This window comes from Eubalaena glacialis, chromosome 4 (genome assembly GCF_028564815.1).
Source record: "Eubalaena glacialis isolate mEubGla1 chromosome 4, mEubGla1.1.hap2.+ XY, whole genome shotgun sequence".
NCBI lineage: Eukaryota > Metazoa > Chordata > Mammalia > Artiodactyla > Balaenidae > Eubalaena > Eubalaena glacialis.
This window is the reverse complement of record NC_083719.1, coordinates 177218642-177240861: the sequence shown is the minus strand read 5'-3', so window position 1 is coordinate 177240861 and position 22220 is coordinate 177218642. Positions and strand designations below refer to the sequence as shown.

General features: G+C 58.8%; 1 protein-coding gene across 3 annotated transcripts in view; it reads right to left on the bottom strand.

Annotated features, from left to right (window-relative positions):
• Positions 1 to 21687, bottom strand: part of NFIX (nuclear factor I X) — a 95718-nt gene extending 74031 nt beyond the window's left edge. For all 3 annotated transcript variants that reach the window (XM_061190352.1, XM_061190354.1, XM_061190353.1), the window contains exon 1: positions 21575 to 21687. In XM_061190352.1, the coding sequence (XP_061046335.1) occupies positions 21575 to 21601 (27 nt within the window). In that variant the 5' untranslated portion in view covers positions 21602 to 21687. The remainder of the gene's footprint in view (positions 1 to 21574) is intronic.
• Positions 21688 to 22220: the final 533 nt, after the last annotated feature.

Sequence of the window (22220 nt, the reverse complement as noted above, 5' to 3'; positions counted from 1 at the left end):
ATTAGCCTGTCCAATTCCTGGGATTTTATAATTCAGCGTTGGCCTGAACCGAAAAGAAGCCAACTTCGTATCCCTGAGATCTTCCATCTTGTCCCACAGAAGAAGGGATACAAGAAAGCAGTGGCCCGACTCCCGGACAGAAATGGAAAGAGAACCGTAGGCAGCAAAAGGAAGGGGCCGGCTGCTTATCTGAGAGGTGGGTGGGGCCTCCCCTCTCTGGGGGGGCAGGCAGGAAGGGGCTCTGCAGCCAGAGTAAAATCATCCAAGAGTCTGGAACCGCCAAGCATGGAAACCAGAATATGCACATTGCGAGGAGGCTCGGAGAATTTGGACAAAGCGGGTTTTTGGCTGACTTGGGCCTGTTTTTCTCTGCCCAGGAATGGCGGACCGGACGGGGGTTTTCTAGCATCCTCAGCTTGCTGAATGGATTTGCCCCGCACCCCTTGCTGGGTCTAGGATGAGGCCTGCCTCAGAACCAGGCTGCACACTCCTATAAACCAACACCCACCCCCTTCCCTTCCTTTTCTCCTCCTGACTACAAACCGGGAGCGGTGGCCTGGGATCGGGCCAACAGGCAGCCTCATTCTGGCTCCAAACACTACCCTGCTCCAGGCACATCTCCCCTCTCCCTCCTGGCACTGAATAAAATCGGGCAGGAATAGAGGTATTGGGGAAGACGATCTATTCTCTCTAGTGCAAATGGAAATTGTTTACTTTCATCCTCTACAGAGTATGGGAAACAAAACCCTAGTCTTTAATTCACTATTTTGCTTGAAACTTTCTTATGTCACCAAACAGAAGTAAAAGCCGGGAAGGTCTTGGCATTCAGGAAGCTATGTGAGGATGGGACCCTCCGAAGATCGGAATGAACGAACGCACAGGACAGATGACAGCCAAGGGCTTCAAGGAGCAAGGGCAGTGCGAAGCCTGAGCCTCACCCACCAAGTCGGTCTGGAAAGTGTCACTCCATGGTGGTCAAGGGCCCGGGAAGAAGGAAGAACCCCACAAGCCAACTTCACAACTTTCTCTAAAGAAAAACTGAAAAACTGACAAAAGGCATGGGAAGGGGAGACTAGCAGGTGAAGATGAGGTCTGTGCCCAGCGCATTGAGAAAATATCTGGAGGGCAAGAGAGGAGGCCAGAGCAAACAGCAAAATGTTGAAAACTCGCCCAAGGCCCGGCTGCCAACTACTGACCCCAGAAAAGGCTTGGGGATCCTCCAGGGAAGACGGTCCTCTCCCCTGTCCCCACCACTCGCCCTGCACTTTGGAGACAATTCCTGTGGCCTTCCCAAGTCCTCTTCATGAGCTCCATGAGTTCCGTCAGGATGTTTTGACACCCCCTTGCTTTGCCAGGTCTATTCCCCCTGCCACAGGAGAGAAGGGCCAGGGCAAGAGGAGAGTTTCTCTGAGCTCCGGGTGCCCTCTGCCTGGTCTGCACTCCCCTAGACCCAGAGAGAACCTCTTTCTTGCAGTTGCTGTGGCAACAGGCAGTGCCCAGAGCCTGGGGCAGAGAGCGGGTGGCCAGGATGGGAAGAGCCCGAGGTTTTCACTGCTCGAGGGCTCAGGGGAGCTGGATGGGCCCTGTCCAAGCAAGCGGCTTCCCCCAAATGTACAGTTTTAGGAGTTGGAAGGAAGACATTTTCCAATCCCTCAAAATGTATTGTTCTCCCCAACTATTTTATTGTCAGAATCATTGCCAAGGAAACCCGAGAATCCTTATTCCCCTGGTGTCTAGCCCCTTCGGAGGCTGGCACCAGGGTGCCCAGAGCTTAGGACCATGCCCACCCCTCGGCCACAATCCGTCCCTCACTGGCTCCCTTTCTTTCTTACCCTCTCTCCCCCTCTGTGTCCTCCAGCTCCAACACAAACTGTTTGCATGGGAAGTCTCCCTCTATGACCCGATTCAGCACACACAAGAGAAAACTGTGGGCGACAGACCCAACGTCCTAACGAACTTGAGTTAATTAATGCTAAGGAAGAAAAGAGGCGCCCTCGCTCTGTTGAATCACGGTTCACTAGCCCTTTCAGTTTGCTGTGGGTGGAGGAAAAAAAAAAAGAGGCTTTTTGGTTCAAATATTTTTGGGGGGCGAAGGGAAAACAAAAACACCGCAGAAGGGCCGTGGAGGGCGAAGCTGTCAGTACCTGCCCAAAGGAGCAGAGGCAAGAGCGGCCAAGCGTTCTCCCTCAAGCTTCTGGCCTGAATGGTGCTGGAAAGGCCAAGAAGGGGAAAGAAAAGGAAGGGGATTATCAACTGATTGCGGGCCTGTTCAAATAAATCGCTCCAAAAAATTATACTGTCAGACTGTAAGATACATACATATACATACATATTTTTTTAAAAGCCCAAACCCAACAATTTGATTTCATCAGAGCCGTGAAAATGTTTTAACAGTGCAGAAAACCGAAGTATGGATGGCACAAGTACAAAAAATTTAAGTGTGCAGGAAAAAAGAAGAGGTGGTAATGGGGAGGGGGAGAACAGCTGCAATTTTGCTTTCCAGATGTTGACAGCAAAATGTAATTGGCATGTAACTTCTTCCTTACCAATTTTTATCCTTTGGTCCTGAGACGTTAAAATCCTACAGCTAAACCTAAGTCTGCAGGTGGTTTCCAGGCACTCCGCACACGTGGAAGAAGGAAGCCTCATGGGCCACATGCCTGAGAGGTTTTTTATCAGCCCACTAATTTTTACAAGCCCTCCCACCATTCCTTAGTGGAGAGGCCTGAGCAAAGCAGGCTGGAGAACTTTCTTATTTAAATAATAATAATTATTATTATTATTTTGTAACCGTCGGCCTTTACTTTTGAGGCTGTGCCTTCTTTTTTAAAAAATAAACTTTTTAACTGAAGTGTGGCACACAGAAAGCAAGCACACAGTTCTAAGTCTTCCACTCGATACATTTTCACAAAGTGAACACACCTGTGTACCTCCACCCAGATTAAGAAATAGAACATTTTCAGTACTGTTCAAGGGGCCTTGAGTTTTTCAACTACAGAGTTCTCATAATTCATATGCCTTAGAAATAGCTCCTGCCCACACCAGCAGCCTCAAATTTGAGCACCTATGTATACACGCACGTTACAGAGCCAAGTGCACTAATGTGACCACAAAAATTCATAGTGAAAAGAAGCCCCTTGAATCCTCACTGCTGCTGACGGGTTTCTGCGCCTCTGGCTGTCTGTCCGTCTCTCTCTGTGCTTGCCCAACTCTGATCCCATCAACAGGGCAACCAACTATGCAGCCGGGTTAGTGGACAAGCAGGGCAAGTGTGGGAGACAAACTGGGCCCACCGAGCTGAAAGCCAAACAGCCATAGTGACTGACGGGAGTAAGCAGACAGGGACTGGGGGGCCCTGATATTCGGCGGTCATGAGGGAAAAGTGGCTCTGCAGAGGCAGGGGTTCCTGAAGGGTGAATGAGCACCCATCAGGACAGGCTCCCCTCATCCCTGTCCAAAAGAGCCTTGCAGGGAGAGGAAGGGAGTAGCAGTGGCAGAAGGGGGCCTAGAGAGTGAGGGGGTCCTGGGGTGGAGCTGTCGCGGGAAGGGAGGCCCAACTCTGCTGCATCTGCCTCCCTCTTTCCCTGGCTCCAGCCCCAGCTGGCTCCCCCCTCACTTTCACTCGCACTAAATTTACTTTAAAATTTTAAAATTAAATTTTAAAAAAAGCAGGAAAGAGAAAGCACTGAAGGCAAAATACCTCCCACAATATCTTTCCAAGGGGGGAAAAAAGTTTCTGCTTATGTAAAAAAAAAAAAAAAAAAAAGAATGCAAGGGATCGCTGAAAAGTCTAAGCACCGAATAACAAGGTAAATAAAACAGGAACCCATTTAATTAAAAACACCTGAAGCAAATAAATAAGTAACTCCCTTGGCAATGCGAAGCCACTGCACAGCCACTGGTGCCTGGGGCACAAGCCCCTACCCCCAATTTCTTGCCCACTTTCCCCTTTCTTTTCTCCCGGGAGCTGCGTCTTCCCCAAGCACCACCAAAGCCTCTTTTCCTTTCAAGCCCATCCACCCAACACCTGGGGGAATGACCAGGACAGTGGCTCAGCCTCCCACCAGCCTGGAGCAAACCTCTGCAGCCCTGATGAAATGTTTCTTCTTCTATTCCTACATCTCCCTAGGCTGCGCCCACCACTGGCCCTGGACCCTGCTCTCCTGCCCCAAATCTAGGCCCTGTGGGTAGTGGCACCATCCTGGGGCTGGATGCCAGCCCCAGTCCAAGTAGACAGCTCTCTCCCCCACCAAGGGCACGGGGCTGCCAAGGCAGGCTCTCGAGGACCGAATTTTCTCTTCCTATTGCATATGAGGCTGGGAAGAAAGAACTGTTCAGCTTAATTTAAAATATGACAAGGGATCTGAGCTCTCTGAGGCTTCAATCTTTAGAAATACTGGATTACTTGATCCTTTTTTTTGGGGGGGGGTGCAGGGTAGGCGGCGAGACTGTGCATCTGAGACCCCACACCCGCCAGCCACCGGGTTTGACTCTCCCACCAGCCGGCCGCCAGGGAAACGCGCCCTCGGCTGGCACGGGGGTACCAGAGCCCGGCTCCTTTCTTCCTTTCTTTCTTTTTTAAATCGCTCTAGCGAAAACCAGGCAGTGGGTCAGGGCCCAGAGGCGGGGGAGGGAAGAGGAGAGGGTTGTCTCTGAAAGAGGGGGGAAAAAAGGAAAGCGAGCCTCCAACTCCGGGAGAAGAACGGCCGCCGCGGCAAGTTTCCCGGCTTGTGCCAGTTTGGGGATTTGCGAATCAAACCGGAGCGGAGGGAAGGCGATTGAGAAAAAAAGCCCGCATTAAAACTAACCAGCTTTGCCTAAAAGTGCGCTTTCCACCCTTAAATAAGACAATACCGAGGGGAGAGGAGAGACGAATTATTTCTCACTCTTTAATTATTCCAATGCTTAGCATTATTAAAAAAAAAAAACCACACGCATTAGCCAATGATATATTCTAACCCTCAACAAAGCTGGTATTTTTCTCTGATTACAGACTTTGCGGTGGCAAACCCGGGCTCCGACGACAGAGGCAGTGCAGAAGCGCGCTCCTAAATGAGACACAATTTTATTAAAATCATGATAATTCCTCGTATTTCTATAGCGCCTTTTCAGGGGCAGAGATCCCAGGTGCCCCATGCCGGTTCTACCAGGGAACCGGCGACCAAAAGCTCAGTCGCCAAGCAGGCGAGGCTCGAGCTCCACGGACAGCCGACATGTATTTTTTTTCCTTTCTTTTTTTTTAAATGCCTGTTTCCATTATCCAGCCTCTGTCTCACGTTAAGAAAAAAAAAAAAAAAAGTACAAAAACTCCTTACAATTTTTAAAATAATTTTTTTAAAGAAGAGTGAAAAGATGACCCGAAAAATAAAGGGGGGAAAGGGGAGCTAAGTGTGGTCTGGGAGCCTGAGGGGAGTGGATGCGACTGGCATGGGGCGCCTCCCATCCCATCGAGGGTGCCGAGCGCCGTGTCAACCGCTGCCCCGGGTCACCTCCCCAGTCGTAGCTGGAGCGGGCTGAGTCATCCGCACGTGGAAAAGGAAAAGGACCTAACACCATCAAAGCGCCCTTAAGTGTTTCGGGTGATGAGAAGTCGGGTTTATGACTGGCTTCCGAGGGGCAGATCGGAAGGCCCCTGAGTGCTTTCTCTGAACGCCCGGGGGCTGCTCGAGCTCCGGGGGTAGACTTGGGGGGGGGGACGCCTTCCAGACACTAGCCTCCCTCGCCAACAGGTTAAGTCGGACCCACTCGGCGCACACGTTCTTTTTCCTCTTTTCCATCCTCTCCCCCGGCCTGCCCAGAAGAAGTGCTGCAAAATGGCTGGTAGCAATGGGTGGAGAGGCCTTAGCGCCCCAAATTCAAGAAGTCAGCGCCGAGGGAAGGCGGTGTCGATCAGGGGATATGTGAGGGGGAAATTTTTTATAAAGGTTCTTAGAAGCTGCGCAACTCCCGCGGCCTGAGGGCGGAAAAGAGGGAAAGGGAAAGCGCATTTTCTAACACTTAGTCACATTTCTTCCCTGTGCTCGCTGGAGGCCAAACGCCCCCAAACCCAGCCAACCCTTGAAACAAACAAAATGCTCCCCTGGTAAATTTCCCCGCCCTTATTCACACACAAAAAAAGAGGCGACTTGGGGAGAAATGGGGAGGCTCTTCCGAGGCTAGGGGTCTGGAGGCCGAGACGCGCACGAGGGATTCTCTCCGTAAGGACGCCCCAAAGTTGCCCTCAAGATTCTGGGGACAGTAAAGCTCAAAAAGTCCCTCGAGCAGCCAAAAAACAGGAATCATTAACATCGCATTCTTCCCAAAGCCCTCTCGTTATCCCCTGTCGGGTATCAAGATGGCACAGGAGGAGGGACACTGAGGAAACGGCGGCCCGGAACCCCACGCCGCACGCCTGGTGAAGGGACCGAACCCGCCTCGAGGCCAAAACGCCGCCATTTGAGCCCTTTCTGGCGCAGGCCTCTGGTGCTGCAAATGGCGAACGTCCCAGAATGCGAACCAGGCCGGCCCTCGACGCCCGCACCGGGTTACTTTTTGCGGGGTCGCGGGGAGGGGTTGGGCCGCGCCGCGCCGGGGCTAGAGGGAGCCGCGCCTGCGCAGTGCGGGGTCCGAAAGGCCGCCACAGACCCCCTCGGGGTCTAGTTGGCATCATTCTGGTGCTTCTGGCTGCGACGCAAACGGCCCAAGGCCTCGCCTGTCGCCGCTGCTCCTTCACACCCGTTCCCGGTTTCCCCTCACCTGCCCGCGGGGGCAGTGGTCCTCAGTCCTCATTCAACGCCTGGAGCCGTTCCGCCTGCCGAGCGACACAACCTTATGCCACAGGCGCTTTCCACATCCGGGGCTTCAACGCACCACTTCCCGCCTTTTCGCCTCGGCGCACGCGCACGCCCGACTTTGAGCCCTGGCCCTCAAATGCCCTCGGGTCCCGGCCGTCCGCACCTTGGAGGGCTATGCTGTCCCCTTCTACCCGGTGGTGCGCGTTGCAAGTGACAACGACAGTCAGCACCCAAGTTCCGCGCGTGGAAAACACCCAGCTCTCCCCTTGCCTGAGCCCAGGGGAGGCCTCCCCACGACCCCCACCCACCTATGTTGCCCCCCAAGCCAAGCGTGAGCCAATTGCAGCGGGTCGGGGAAATGTCACGCACGAAAAGAATACCCGGGAGGTGACAATGAAACGAGTCGCAGGCGGCGGGAGCCTGGCGAGGAGCATACGCTGGGGCTAGCACACGGGCACCGGGCACCGGCTGCACGGCTCTGCCGGAATTTCCACAAACACACGCGGACTGGGGGGCTTCAGGGCGACGTGGGGGACGGTCTGGATCCTCCCCTCGGGGCGCTCTGGAGAAGGCACGGAAGTTGATCTTTCTTCGGCCGGGCGGGGGCATCCGGAGGGCTTTGGTTGGGCAGTGGAGCCGTCTAGGGAGTCTTGGGACGCCCTCCCCCCACCTCCGTTCAGCGAGGCGCTTCTATTTTAAGACATCTCCCATCCCTCCAAAACCCACCCACACTCGCTCCTGAGGTCCACGGTGCTCACAGGGAACCCGCCTCCAAGCCCCGGGCGCACCTGAGGGAAAGACCAGGAGGGCTGGTAGCGCGCGGCCTGAGCTGCCAAGCTGGACTCAGGGGGGGCAAATGGAAGTTTCGCCCGAGAAGGGGGGGGGGCATTAAATGGCCTCTTTGTGGAGAGGAATTGCAGGCCGTCACTCAGGATTAATTTAAGCAGCAACAGCAAACACACCAAAAAGCAATGTCTCGCCGCCAGCACCCACCCCCGCGATTGTGTTTCGGGGAGGGCTTGGGGATTCGGTGATGTAGCTCGGCCTTTCGTGGGAAGGGGGGTCCCTAGCCTTTAAGAACGAGGGGCGTCCACAGTGGGAAGGGGGGAGGCTGCTCCCGCCTCGCCCCACGTCCCTGCTTGGAGAAATGGGGGTTTTTGCAGGTTTGGGAAGAAGCTGAATAGGGATGGTAAAACCCAAGTATAAACGTGGAGCGGGAATGGGGGGAGGTTCTTACATATAAGAAATATATATAAAGGTACACATTTCCAATATAAATATAGCACATGCAGGGGCGCCACTGGGCAACAGTTCTGGGGCGTCTTACCTGCGCCCCAGGGACATTTGGGGAGGCGGGTGTTCTAAGAGAGATGGGGGCGGTGGGAATTAGGCCTCCGATTCTCAGTCCCCTCCTCCCAAAACCTGAATGCGGTTTTGCAGCCAGGTGCCCTGGGCGGCCTGGCAGGTGTGCAGCTCACGTGAAATACACGCGTGTGCAGACTGGGGAGGTGTGTGCCCGCGTGGGCCTGGAGCCACATGCGTGGGCACCGGCAGTTCCTGCAGGCTCACCTAAGCCCGGGACCCCCGTGGGGACGCAGGGCAGTACCAGCGCTCAGAACCCCGGTGAGGATGCAAGCAAGAGCGCACGTGTGTGGGGTGTGTGTGTGTGTGTGTGTGTGTGAGCGCGCGCGCGCGCCGGGACCCCATCTGAGGTTGGGAAAGGGTATTATTTATGGGGGGGGGTGCTCCCAGCAGTCCCATTGGGGCGTGAGGCCCGTGTATGCGTATAAGCTGGCGGTGCCTGGGATCCCGGTCGGGGGCGCCTGGCTAGGGCACGCTGGCGACCAGGGTCTGAGCCCCTGTGCAGGAGCGTGCTTACGTGCAGTGCGCGCGGCCGAGTGTCCACTGGGGCGTTGGACCTGGGAGTGCGCCCGCCCGGGTGCCCCGTCGGGGCCGATGCGCCGGGGTGTGCGCATGTGCTTGCCCTAAGGGTAGCCACGTGCGCCCGGGCCGCCGTCGCCGCCACGCCGAGCCAGGATTTGGCCCCTGAGCGGGCCAGGGGGCAGGGCCCGCCGCCGCCCGGCGGGTCTCAGCGGGATGTCGTTGGAGCGGTGTTGGTTTTGGCCGTGGCAGCGCTAATGGGGGAAGCCCCGGGGAGCCGGGCGGGGGTGGGGTGGGGGTGGTGGAACAAAGAAGGGGAAAGCGAGCTGCAGAGGAGGAGGAAGCGCCCTGGAATGCGGAGGGCCCTGGGGAGTAGGGGTACAGGGCAGCCCGAGTCTCCCGGGCATGGTTTGGGCCGAGGGACTTGCCTGGCAGCCTAGGGCTTGCCACTCCCACCCCCAACTGTGGATGGAGACAGAGATTTTGAAGACCCAGAACTTCTCTGCCTTCCAGAACCCTGGCCCCAGCCAAAGGCTCCTACACATGGAATCCAGCAGAACCGCAGGCTGCAGCCACCGTGGTCCACAAGGAGCAAAGTAACATTTGGGCTGGAGGGCATGGCTCACATTTCCTCAGGTGAAGGCAGACAGTTTGAGCCCTCTTACGCAAGGGGCAGGAGGCCCCTTCCCCTGTTTCTTGGCTGGGCTGCTTAGAACCTCAGTTTTTCCCATCTGGGGAATGGGAAGGGAACTCCCATGGGGGGGCCAGAAGGGGGAGTCTCAGTTGGATAGGAGTGGGTTGAAAAGCAGTGAGATCTGTTTAAATCTTGCTTGCCCCTGGGGGCCTGGCTGAGTAATTCCTGCCACCCCACTTCTAGCCTCATGACCTTGGCACTTGACCTTCTGGCCTGTTTCCTCATCTGTAAAGCAGGTTACTCATACCTGCCTTATGCTGAGAGGGTTACAGGAGGTCACGTGCACCCGCCCACCCACTGCCCAGGCATAATTGCTCTGGAGTTGGTAGCTGTTATTTTTATTGTGAGGAGTCTATGGCTGTGACAAGCTGTGACGCTTGGTGTGATCGCGTGAGGCTGGCTGTGTGTGTGACTGTGCCGCTGTGTGTGTGTGCGTGTGTGTGACAGGTTGTGTGTGAGACTGTGCGTGGACGACAGATTGTGCCGGTGTGCGGCGGTGCCTGTGACAGGCTGTCACTGCGCGACAGACTGCGGGTGGCGGGGTGTTGCGGGTACCGACTGTGAGTGGAGATGAAGCGGTGTGTGGGGCTGGGACCAGGGGACCCCCATAAACCTATCTCAGTGAGGGTCTGGCTGACAGTGAGATGGGGAGGCTCTCGGGGCCTGGGGGCGGGTCAGTCCAGTGTCCTGTCCAGCCTTGGCCTTTCTATTGTCCAGCAGGATCCCGTCTGCTTACAAACCTCAGGAGGGGATGGTTCAGAGGGACCCTATGATGGATCTTCCCCCTCCCACATTGTGTCAGCTCAGATGCCCACCCCCCAGCTTCTTGCCTGAGTTTGGGGAACTCCAGGAGGGTCATCAGGGACCTCAGGGCATGGAGGACCCCAGGCCTGTCTGGCTTCGGTGAGGGACACACACCCCAAGCCTGTTTCCCACGATTTCCCTGAGCTCCAGGCCTGGGCAGGGCTGCTGGAGACCCAGAGAAGGAGGGATTTAGGGAAAGATCAAGAAAAGCCAGGAGAGAAATGGAGGGAGTGGTGAGAAAAACAGAGACTTCCCTGGGAACTGGCAAACCTAGAGTTTCTTGAGGTCGGGGTCTCCAGTCAGGGTGGACACCCATCAGGTTTGCAGAAATGCCAGCTGACACCTATGAGCACTGCTTGTACCCCAGGCCTCATGCCCAGACCCCGCTATTAGGGACTCACTCCTCCCTTCAACGATTCCAACCCAGGCACTCTTCTCATCAGTGTGGGATTCTGCTTCTTACACCCTCTGGGCCCAGTGCCTCCTTCTACAGTTGGAGAAACTGAGGCTGAGAAAGGGGAGGGGACCCATCTGAGCACCCACTCACGCCCACGAGACCTGAGAAAGCAGGACTCCAGGCTTCGTGGCCATGCACTTTCCCAGTGTGGAAAAATCTCACCAGCTGGAAAAACCCCAGGGCCTGTGGGCTGGGGGCAGCACACTCCAAACCCTTCCCTCCCCCCTGGGTGTGTCAGTATGTGTGTGTTGTGTGTGTTATCAGTGAGCGCTATGGTCCTTGCCTGTCATGTGTCTGGTGTCGCAAGCTACAGCGTGATGTGTGTGTCCCTCTGCCGGTGCGGGCCTCTGTGTGTCTATGTGTCCATTCAGGGCCAGCCCCTGCCAGACAGAGGGGAGAAGCGTCGAAGCACCCCCCCACCCCACCCACCACCCCCCCCCCCGAAAGTGTGTCTTTGATACTTGCAGCCTCGGCAGCGAAAAACAAGTTTCCACAGGGCCGCCTTGGGCTGAGGCCAGGCCGTCCTCAAATAACATTTGAAGTTACTTAGCAAACTTTGTTTAGTGCCGAGAGAGGCGGGCAGCGAGCTGGGGTGGGGGGGGCAGTAAACCGGTTCCTCCGAAGTCCCTTGTCCCTCTGGGGGCACGAGTGCCCAACGTGGGGCTTGATTCCCCCACCCCTGGCTCTGGGCGGGGGAAACAGAAAACTTGAAGTCCTGGGGATGGGGGTGACTTGGGGGAGGAAGGGTTGGAGCACCCTACAAATGAAGCCTTGCTTTTCCCAGTCCAGACCCCCGGCTTGGACAGAAATGCCCACCTGGTCTCCCAGTGGCCCAGAGGCTGACATGAGGCCCCGGGGCCGGTCAGAAATGGGAGAGTCTGCACTTCTCCGCCACCCCCTTTCTGCAGCCCAGCTCTGCCAACCTCGAGGCTGGTTGCACGAGCTGGCTCGAAGCATGTTTCCCCCTCCAGACACACACTCACACAAGCACCCAGAAAGCCCCCCTCATGCCCATATGCTCGGCCCCCCAAACTCTCTCTTCCAGGGTCCCAGCCCCAGGCAGCAGAGGCCAGAGAGCCAGCAATGGCGGGTCTGGAAGTGAGGTTGGCGCCTATGGGAGGGGGAGGGGGAGGAGATGCCAAAAATGGTGAGCCATTACAGGCAAGCAGGCGAGAGAGGGAGGAAGCGAGCAGGGAAGATGGAAGCCAGGCGGGCATCCTCGCCGAGCTCCAGGATGCAAAGGGGCAGCGGGAAAAGCAGCCCGGGCCCTTCCAAGGAGTAGGCATGGGGGACAAGCCCCAGGTGGCACGGGGCGGGCAGGGGGCCGGGAGGTGCCCAGCGTTCCCCCACCCCCACCCCAAGCTTCAAGATGGAGACTGGCAGCAGCAGCCGCTCGGCTCTGCCCAGGCATGGGGTGGGGGTGGGGGGCAGGCAGGGTGCCAAACCAAATGCCACCAGGCTGGGCACGATGGTTGCCAGCCAGCAGTGCCTACCCCACTAGCCCCAGCCCAGAGCCCTCACACCTGGAGCTCTGGGGGTGGAGGGAGATGGGGACCTAGTTGGGAATCGGGGGTCCAGCAGACAAAGCCAGGTCCCCTCAAGCCCTGGGCAGGTCCCCAAGACCCTACAAAGATGGCACGGCCTGGCACTGCCAGGGTGACAGGCTGGGGTAAAAATAAACTGGACCCGCCCCAAGGGAGCTAAATTGAGGGGCCCAGGTGGAAGTGCCACTCCGGGCCACCAGCTGCCCCAGCCCCACCCCCCAGCTCAGAGCGGCACAGTTGAGAGTGCCCGGTGCCCATTGACGCCCAGTTTCTGTAGAGAAGAGGCGCCGGCCATCTTGTCCCCAGGTCTTAGGCGGGCAGCATACGGTGTATGCACAAGTACGGATAATGGATGACCTCAGACTGCAGCAACAACAGGCTGTGCGTTCCGGGCAGACGGTGGGGGCAACCATGCTAAGTCACGTACCCCTGACCTCTGCACCGCCCCCTTGGAGAGGGCAAAGGGCCCGGGAGGCCGCACTTGAGCTGTGGCAGAGCAACAGAGTTGAAAGTCAACACCGAGCCACGAGGCCTCCCAGACCACCTCTGCTGAAACCACAGCTGCCCAGCACTTCCGAGGGAGGACCCTACTGTTCTCTTTTCCCCATAATACCTATCGCTGTCTCAAGTGCTGGACCCTCCCTTGTTTATCGGGTTCACGGTCTATCCTCCCACCGGGGCTGGCACCTCCACTGATTTTGCTCCTTGCCGAGCCCCCAGGGCCTAGAACAGGGCCTGGCACCCAGGAAGTGCTTAACAAATATTTGTGGAAGGAATGCACAGGCCCCTGGCTGCACCCCCAGCACGAGGGCTTCGGCTAGGTGCCCAGCAATGTGTGGGAGAGGGTGTTGGGCCCTGCCAGGAAGGTGAGGGCAAGCCTGGCCAGTGGGTGTGCAGAGGGGATGAGATAACCATCCACTCTCATTCTGAGCCCTGGACAGAAAAAGATCTGAAGGTCAGAGCAGTAAGGACGGTTCAAGGGCCAACAGCTGGGACATACTTCAAATGGGGGTATGGAGGCCTAGAGGCCCACTCCGAAATTTGGTAAAGGCCAGAGAATAAGCTGCATTTTTGTCCCATCAGTAGGATTTAGGATGGTGGCGATCAGAGAAGAGGCTCAGGCTCCACCACTTTCTAGCCCTTGGCCTTGTCCCAGGGTGCTTCTTCTCTGAGTCTCAGTTTTTCATCTATAAAATCAAGCACTTACTTCACATCAAGCACTGTTTTAAAGGACTCTGGATAAGCCAACTCCTCTCTGATCCTTACCACAACCCTGTGAGAGGAAACTGAGGCCCAGAGAAGTTGAGCGACTTGCCCAATGTCACACAGCTAGTGAGTAGCAGAGCCAGGATTCAAACCCAGGAAGTTGGCTCAGAGGCCCCATTCTCCTAATAATGTCCCAAATGCCAACAGTGCCAAAGTGGAGAAACCCTGCCCTAATATACTGTCAGACACACACATGGGCACAGCTAACCCTTGCCACACCCGCCTCATGTGGAAGGATTCAGGGAGACAAGCTAGGAAGGCACTTAGCACAGGTTGAGACACAGCAAGCACACAGCACACTTTGGCCATTGCTATGATTTTTAGGACAAACACTCATTCACTTATTATCCTACAAAACGCTTTCTTCCTGTATGATTCCACCAGTCATATTTCTCCAGAGTCAGAAATGAGGAGTCAACGGCCAGAAGATTAATGAGACAGCCACACGGAGGACAAGAGTCTCAGAGGTCAGCCTCACCTCCATCCTGGACTGTCTCGATGGCTGCCAGAAGCAAGACTGTGAGACGGGGGCCCCTAGCCGCTGGGCCCAGAAGGCCAGGGTGTCCTGGGCATGGGTGGGCATGTGGCCTCCCAGGAGTATCCCCCAGGCCTCTACAAACCAGCACAGGGACTCAGAGCTCCCAGTTCCCTCAGGAGAGGCTGGGGTGGTTGGATCTGCTGCTCAAAGACAGCCAGCAGGGCCAGCAAGTAGAGGGGAGGTAAAAGGAGGGCAGGTCTCGCCTCTCAGGTGCCATTTCCAAGCAGGGCCTGGTGTGGCCCAGGTGTGAATGGGTGTGTGGGTGTGACCCTCGTCCCTGTGTGCTGGAGCAACATGGGATTGTGTACATGCCACACCATTTGCACCTGGGCTTGTGTGTGTGTGTGTGAGAGGTGGGGGGTCCTGCATTTGTGACAAAACCTGGGTCCTAGTAAGCAAGACACTGTGAGCTACTGTGTCAGCCGGACTCTTGTCCGTGTGCGTGTGTGCGCAGTGGGTGTCAGAGGTTAGCTGGGCCCGTGTGTGTAACTGTTGACATTGGGAGCTGGATGATTATGTGTGGTTGGGGCCGTCCTGTGCACTGTGGGGTATTGGGCAGCATCCCTGGCTTCCACCCACTAGGTGCCAGTGGCAAACCCCCCTCCAAGTGTGACAACCAAATGCTTCCAGACATCGCCAGGTGTGTGTGTATCACCATGTGTCTGACAGTGTCACTGTGTGCGTGTGCCGTGTGCTTCTCACCACGTGTCTGTGGGGCCGTGAGCTCCTGTGTGTTGGGCGGTGGCAGTGCCTGTGTCTGCACCGTGTGTCTCATGGTGTGTTACCGTGTGACCATGTGTGCCCCAGGGTCTGCACCCACATGTGTGTCCCTGCGTGTGGAGCACGAGCCGCTGTGTTCAGTGTGGCGGGCATCCCTAGGTGTCTGGGTGCGAAGGCGAGCCTGTGTGTGGGAACGCCTGTGTCTGTGTGCTCCTGTCTGTGTGCTGTGCCAGGGTGTGCCGTGCCTGTGTGACAGCGTGATTCTTTGTGCCTGTGTGTGCCAATGAGAGTGTGCGACTTTGTGTGAGATGGACCCGGAATAAACCCCCGAGATGATTCTACTGAAGCCGATATTTGGACGGACCCTCCTGGATGATTCGCCCCCCACCCCCAGCTTCTGGCTGCCCCGGACTGAAAGCCGCTTCCTGGGGCCAAGGGGGTGAGGTGCGCCTCTGAGCTGCCCCTTACTCCAGCTTGGCTCCTGCGGATTCAGGTGGGGACAGACCCCCCCGCCCCGCCCTTGCCCGATCTGTGCCAGGAAGGCTGGCCCCGAGCTTTCAACCAAGGGGGCAGGGTCCTCGGCGGCGGTGGTGGCACTGCCCCCTACCCACTGCTGGCCACCAACCCCAGCTTCCCTCAGGGTGGGGCCCAGTGGGGGGAGAGCTCCCCAGTGCAACCCCGGCTTCCGATTGGCTATGGAGCGCCGCAGTGCCCGCCACCCGCCTCCCCCTCCCCGCTGGCGCAGCCACATCGGTAGTGATGGCAAACGCAGCTCGGCGTTCTGGGCACAGCTGCGCCTCACAGAGGCCTGCCAGCCCCACCAGAAGCCAGACACCCCAGCTCCGTGCCCCCGACCCCTCCCCACCCGGCCGCCCGCCCAGCCAGGCAGCATGGTCACCCCGGCCACTGCTCTCTCGGGCTGCCAGGCCCAGTCCACCCAGCCCCCTCGCCCACCAGGCCTGTGCCCCCTTGGCCAAGCCCGCTTGGGGGCCCAGGCCCCTGCACGCGGCCACTCCCGCCCTCAGAGGGGCTCCTCCAGAGGGGGGGGAGGCAGCAAGGAAGGGGGGCGGGGAAGGGGGGAGCTAGCCCTTCTTTTAGTGAACGCGCCCAGAGCTGGAGCCAAAAATCGAGGAGGAGAGATATTCAGACAGAGCCAAGATGCGTTTGGCAGGAGGAGAGAGAGAGAGGGAGAGAGGGAGCGGGAGGAGGGGAAGAGAGAGGGAGGAAAGAGAGGGGGGCGGGGGAAAACAGGGAGGGGGCCTCAGTTTCCAAATCCGTGCTCTCAGAGCCTCGGAGGGACAGCGGGCAGCACGGAGGTGTGGGACCTGGAGCAGGCTTGGCTGCTGGGGACGGTAGGGGGCGGTGGGCTCTGGCCCACAGAGACAGCCGGACACCCCAGCTGGCCAGGCCAGGATGGACACAGGCAGAAGCCAAGATCAATGTGCGCCGGGCAGACAGAGGGAGGCCTGTGGGCGGCCCAAACACACACCCGCACCTCGCCACACAACAGGCTTCTGTCCATGCCGGGCCAGGGGCACGGGTGGGGCCCACAGCAGGGCCACCATGGCCGCCCGACCTCATGGGAAGCCTCGAAGAAGCCAGCCTGCTCCCAGACACTAGCTTGGCCGCCATGGTGGGCACTTCCCAAGGTGCCAAGAGGCCAAGGGAGGCCAGGGAGAGGGGCCCATGTGGTGAAACACACATTGATGGTCACAGGGACAAGCCCAGGACGCACAATGCCATGGGGACGATACCTGTAGGCGCACGCATTGACACAGGTATGTCAACACAAACAGGCCGCCATGCACGGTAAGGCACACGGATACACCGCTTGTCATGACGATCAGACACCCAGAGGATTCGATGATTTGTTTAGTGACATACCACAGCGGCACCGTGACACAAAGACCACATCAGGTATCCCGATACACATGGTGACACACACCACCAACCCGTCACCCGAATACACAGACATCCAGGGACATACCCTCTGGAGACACAGGGACATTTGGAAAGGGACCCACACACACGCAGAGCCACACTGCCGTCCTCGGGAAAATGGTGGCTCTAAGGCTCACCATGCCGATGAACACACATGCGAATCGGGGAGAACCCGGGGAGCTCCTCAGGGATGTCTCCCCTGGCCCCTTCGCCTCCACATCCAGGGTTTTGGGGGTAGCAAAGTGCAGACACCCCCTCCTTTCCCCCACCTCAGCTAGGAGGGACAGGAGCCCCATCCTCAGCACTGTGTTGGAGGGAAGCACGGTTGTCCGCGCCTCCTCATCCTCTGTCGGTCCAGCTGGAGGAAAGTGTGAGACCCCCACACTTGCACTTCAAGAGCAGAGGACAGGAACCAAGCAGACCAAAAAGGCCAGGCTCCCAGCAGGTTGGAAGTGGAAGCAGGTGGTCAGTGCCGGGGGGATTTCACTGTCAGCCACAGCTGCATGCCCACCCCCTGCACATACCTGAAACGCCCACTTGACCCTGCCAAGTGCCCACATAGGGTCCCACACATGCATCCTGTCCCCATGGTGGTCCCAGGTGACAATGCCCTGATGCAGATGCAGAAATGATTCTGGAGCCATGCAGACATCCCTAAGGTCACCACTGGGACCCACTCAGATCTCTAGGCTCTTTGCCCCACTCACATTTGGGCACTCATGTGCACAGACACTCCTGCACATTCTGGCACAAGTCCTCAGAGCCCAGCCCCAAAGCGGGCCTGGTCGAGGTCAGGAAAAGGGCCAGGGCAGCCAAAGCCCCCAAGAATGGCATGTGGCCCCCACGGGGCAGCCCAGGCCTTGGCATTCTCCCTGCCCCCTCCCCTACCCCCACCATCACCTCTCCCTGCCTTGAACCCCTGCCGTCCCCTACGTGGCCTACAGGACCCCACCTAAGGGAAAACAGCTGGGCCATGAGCTAGCCTCTTTCCTTCCAAACTCTTCTCTTGCTTCCTCCTCCAGAAAGTCCATTTGGATTTCTATGGTTGGGAGGTGCTTGACCCTGGCTTCCATCCCTCTGAAGCAGCCTACCCTCAGCTGGGAGGGCCCGGGGCTGGCCTAATGATGATAACCAAAATGACACGGCATTCCTTTTCTTGAGCACATGCTATGTGCCAGGCATGACACTGAGCCTAATCACAGCATGAGAGGTAGGTACTATTATTGTCCATTTTGTTTTTTTAATTTTTATTTATTTTTTTTTATTGCCCATGTTACAGACCAAGAAAATCCTGTGTTTCAGGTCACAGAATTTAAGATGCAGAGCTGGAGCTCAAACTCTGTGCTGTCTTATTTGCAAAGTCTAACGCTCAACCTCTGCTCCCACAGCTCCACCTGGGAGCCCTTGAGGCCACACAAGACATTCTTGGCTGGGCCAGGACCCCTGGCTCCAGCCCCCAGAGAGAGGGGAGCCTCTTGCCCCCGTGTTAACTCAGCAGAGCCCTCGGCTCTGAGCTCAGTCTGTCCAAGCTCAACCTAACCCCAGGCATGGCCTACTCTGTCCCAGCTTGTGGCCACACACACCTCCCACCCAGCAGTGGACATGAAGCAGGCAGGGCCAGAGCACAGAGAAAATGCGCCATATAAAGGAGGCCCCATGCTGGTGCCGGGACAGGGAGAAACAGCTTCACAGGGACAGAGGGGTGGCCACAGAGACCCAGGGAGAGAGCTGGGGGGGCATCAGGGAGGCCCCAGTCCATCCCCCTCCCCTGAAGGAGTGTGTATGTGGCTGCGTGGAAACAAGGGTACGTGAACATTCCGCTGCTCCCGTGGGGCCGTGTGGCAGGGAATGTCGGCGAACATGCGTGTCTGTATACACACCCAGGTAAGCCAACAGCCTTGTGTCTTGTGTAAAGGTATGTGCCCTTGGGTCTGTGTAAGTGTGGGGGTGAACACACACTTGAGTCAGCCTGTATTCGAATGTGTCTGGACGGTATCGCTGTGTCTCCGTGCGTTTATGTCGATATACATATCCCATCTCAAGGGGTTCGTGTGTGTGTGCTGGTGGGGAGAGAACACAGGTCCACCGTTTCCTGTGTCCCTAAGTTCGTCTGTCCATGGCCGAACTTGCTGTGTCTGGACATCAGCATAAACATGTCGTTCATGTCCTCATCTTGGCGGCAGCGGTGGTGTATGTGTGTGTCCACATCCTGTGTGCCTCTGTTTGTTAGGGGTGCGGGGCCATCCATCCACCCCTTTCCCCTCCACCGAGGACTCAGGCCCATGGCTGCAGTGGGCTCAAGCAGCTCCAGCAAGCACCCCGCCCAGCCGCCCTGGATTTCGATGCTTTTTCCAGAAGGAGATTTCCCCCCACACCCGCCCTTCCCCCTCGCCCACAGTGCCTTTCCCCACCAGGGCCCCGCTGCTCCAAGCTCGTTCCTGCTCAATCATTTATTGACTTTAAAATCGAAGCCAATTCTGGTTTGAAAAAAAGGAGAGAGAAAGAGAGAGAGAGACACACACACACCACACACACACACACACACACACACACACACAGAGGCCAGAGAAGAGACAGAGTCCGAGACTCAGGGGGAGGGGGGGAGCAGAGATGGGGCCAGAACCAGAATCAGAGACAGGGAAAGACAGGGACAGTCAAAGATATAGGACAGAGAGACGGATGGAAAAGGGGCAGAGAGAGACAGAGATACAGGAAAAGACAGAAACTGGCAGAGCAAACTATGGAAGCAGAAAGATTTATAAAAACAGACTAGCTCCCAGAAATGTGGCCGTCAGGAGGGGCAGGCTGGACCCTGCTGACCAGCCAACAGCAGCCGCCTACCCAGAGCTGAGGGGCTCAATCTAGCGAGACCGTGCCCCCTTCTCTCCCCCCACGCCCTGGCATACTCAGGCCTGTGACACAGAGCTGAGCCCTTGCTCCCTTCAAAGGTGTCAGAGAGCCAAGCCCTGGCCATCACCCTGAGTCTGGGGGCTGCCCCAGCCTCTCCCTAGCCTTGTCACCAGTAGATCAGCTAGCATTTTCTTTCCCAGGGTCTGTGACATCTGAAGAGCCAAGTTCTCACCCAGGCCGAGGAGGAGGGTAGGCCAGGGAGCCGAGCTGGCGGCTGGTGGGCCAGGGGCCGCTCAAGCATGAGGTCTTGGTCCCACTAGGCCCCGAATACCAGCCACACCGGCCAAGCAAATGTGGCACCAAAGGCAGCCACAGCTCAGACCCAGCTAGGTGGGTAGGGTCATCGTGCGGGGGCCCAAGATGGGGTGGCCGGCCAGTCAGAGGCACAGATATGGGGGTCCCCCACACTGCCATAGTGGCCAGAGTGCCTGCTCACACCTGCATGCACACCGTGATACATACGTGTGCATGTGCACCTCACCAATACATACATCCTATACAGGAAGACCCTCACCCTGGGCCACACACATGTCCATACACACAGGGCTGCCCACGGCTGATCCACAAGGCCACAAGCAGACCCCCGAGATTGACTCACACACACACTTGCATCTGTGGATACAAGACTGTGGTGTGGGCATTCTGTTTGTTACGTGGGGGGGCTGACACACACCCCTGACATACCCTCTAGCCCGTCACCAATACCACACACACATAGCAGCCATATTCACATGGACTCCCACTCCCAGCCTGGGCACACTTGGCACACAGCTGGCAAGGCTCAGACTGGCAGAGGGGACAATTAGGACCCAGGCCTGGCCTAGAGACTCCCCCCACAAACGCAGGCCCTGCTGGCAGGCAGGGCTAGGAAGCCCCCAGGTGTCGCCTCTGCGGAGTCTGGGATGCCAGCTATAGCGTGGCCCAGCAGACAGCGCTACCAGGGCTGCTGTGGGGCTCTGGGCAGCTTCTGTGCCCTCTCAGAGCCAGGAGCCACCACCGGAGAGGGTGGGGTGGCAGGGCAGGCATCCCCCGGGCCTTTGCCGCCTGCCGAGCGCGGTGCAGGGAACTTCGCTGGAGGCGGGACGCGCTTTCGCAGCGCGCCAAGGTCGGCACAGCGCCCGCGGCTGACCCGGCGGCGTGGCCCCAGCACTGTCGGCAGTGTCCGCGGCTCCCGCCAGCCCCTCCCGCCTCCGGGCAGCGGGACGGGATTCCCCAAACCCGCCTGGTCCACCGCGCGGCAGCCGGGGTCGCTGGGGCCGGAAAGTTTGCGCCAAGGAAAGTTTTTTTTTTTTTTGGCGGGGGGGGCGCCGCGGCTGCGGCGTCCAGGGTCGGCGAAGAGGCGCGGCCAGGGCTGGCAGCCCGCCCGCCCCTCCCTCCCCTCCCCTGCCCCACAGAAATTTGGGAGCCCCGCCATTTTCTTAGCCCCGCTCCCATGTGAGGCCTGAACAAAGACTTTGGGGAGACGCCCGGGCTGCTCGGCCCGCCCGGGGCACCCCGGCGGCACGCAGGGGCCACCACCACGCACGCCGGCCGCTGCCACCCTCGGGAACCGCTGCGCCCGCCCCAGGGAGCGCCGCCAGACCCAGTCCCCGCACTGCGCCCTCGGGACCACCCCCTGCCACTCTGTCATCCCGCAAACACTGCCAGCGGCCACGCTGTCCGGGTGCACGCCACAGTCGCCCACAGGTCGGCGGGAGTCCCGCTGCCCACTGCACCCCAGTCGAGTGCGCGCGCGCGCGCACACACACACACACACACACACACACAAACACGCACTCCCGCTCCGCGCTACAGGGGCAGCGCCACGCACGCAGCCGGCAGCCCCCGGAACCCCCAACAGGAGTCTGCCTCCTGGCCAGGGTCGCACGCGCACGAGGGCGCCCGCACGCGTGGCCGGACTCCCCACCGCACGGCTTGCACCCCTCGGCCGCCCGCGGACTCACTCCCCCCAGCCGCCGCGCGCCCCCTCCGCCCTCCCGCCCGCGCCGCCGGCCGGCCTCCTGCGCCCGCTCCCCTCCCGGGTCGCGCGGGGGCGGCGGCCGGTACCTGGGTGAGGCAGTACGGGGAGTACATAGCTGGGCTCCCGGGCGGGAGCGCGGCGGCCGGCCGCGGCGAGGGGAGGCCCGGCAGGCGGCGGCCGCGCTCGGGCTCCGGCTCTGGCTCGGTTCCTCCGGCCTCCGCCGCGCTGCGCCCGCCCGGCCCGCGGCCCCGCGCTCGGCCCGGCGCCGCTCCGCGCTCGCCGCTCGCAGGCTCGGCCCCGCCGGCTCCGGGGCCGCCGCCGCCGCCGCGCTCGCCGCTGCCTCTCGCGTCCGCCGCCGCAGCCGCCGCCGCGCGTCTACTCCATGCCGCCGCCGCTCGGCCGGTCACCCTCGCCCGCCGCCGCCGCCGCCGCCGCCGCCGCCGCCGCCGCGCTGTGAAAGTGAAAGTTTAGACAAAGTTTGGAAGCGGCGCACTCCGGGGAGAGGGAGCGGGCGGGCGGCGCGGGCGGGAGGAGGGGCGCGGGGAGGGGCGGGCAGGGCGGGGGAGCGACGGCCGGCGCGCACACACACACACAACACACACACATATGCACGCACACATGCACACACACACACACTCATACACGCGCGCGCGGGGGCGCACGCCAACACGGCCACCCCGACACGTGCTGGCCCGCGTTCCAAAGCAGACACACGCTGACACGCAGTGAGGT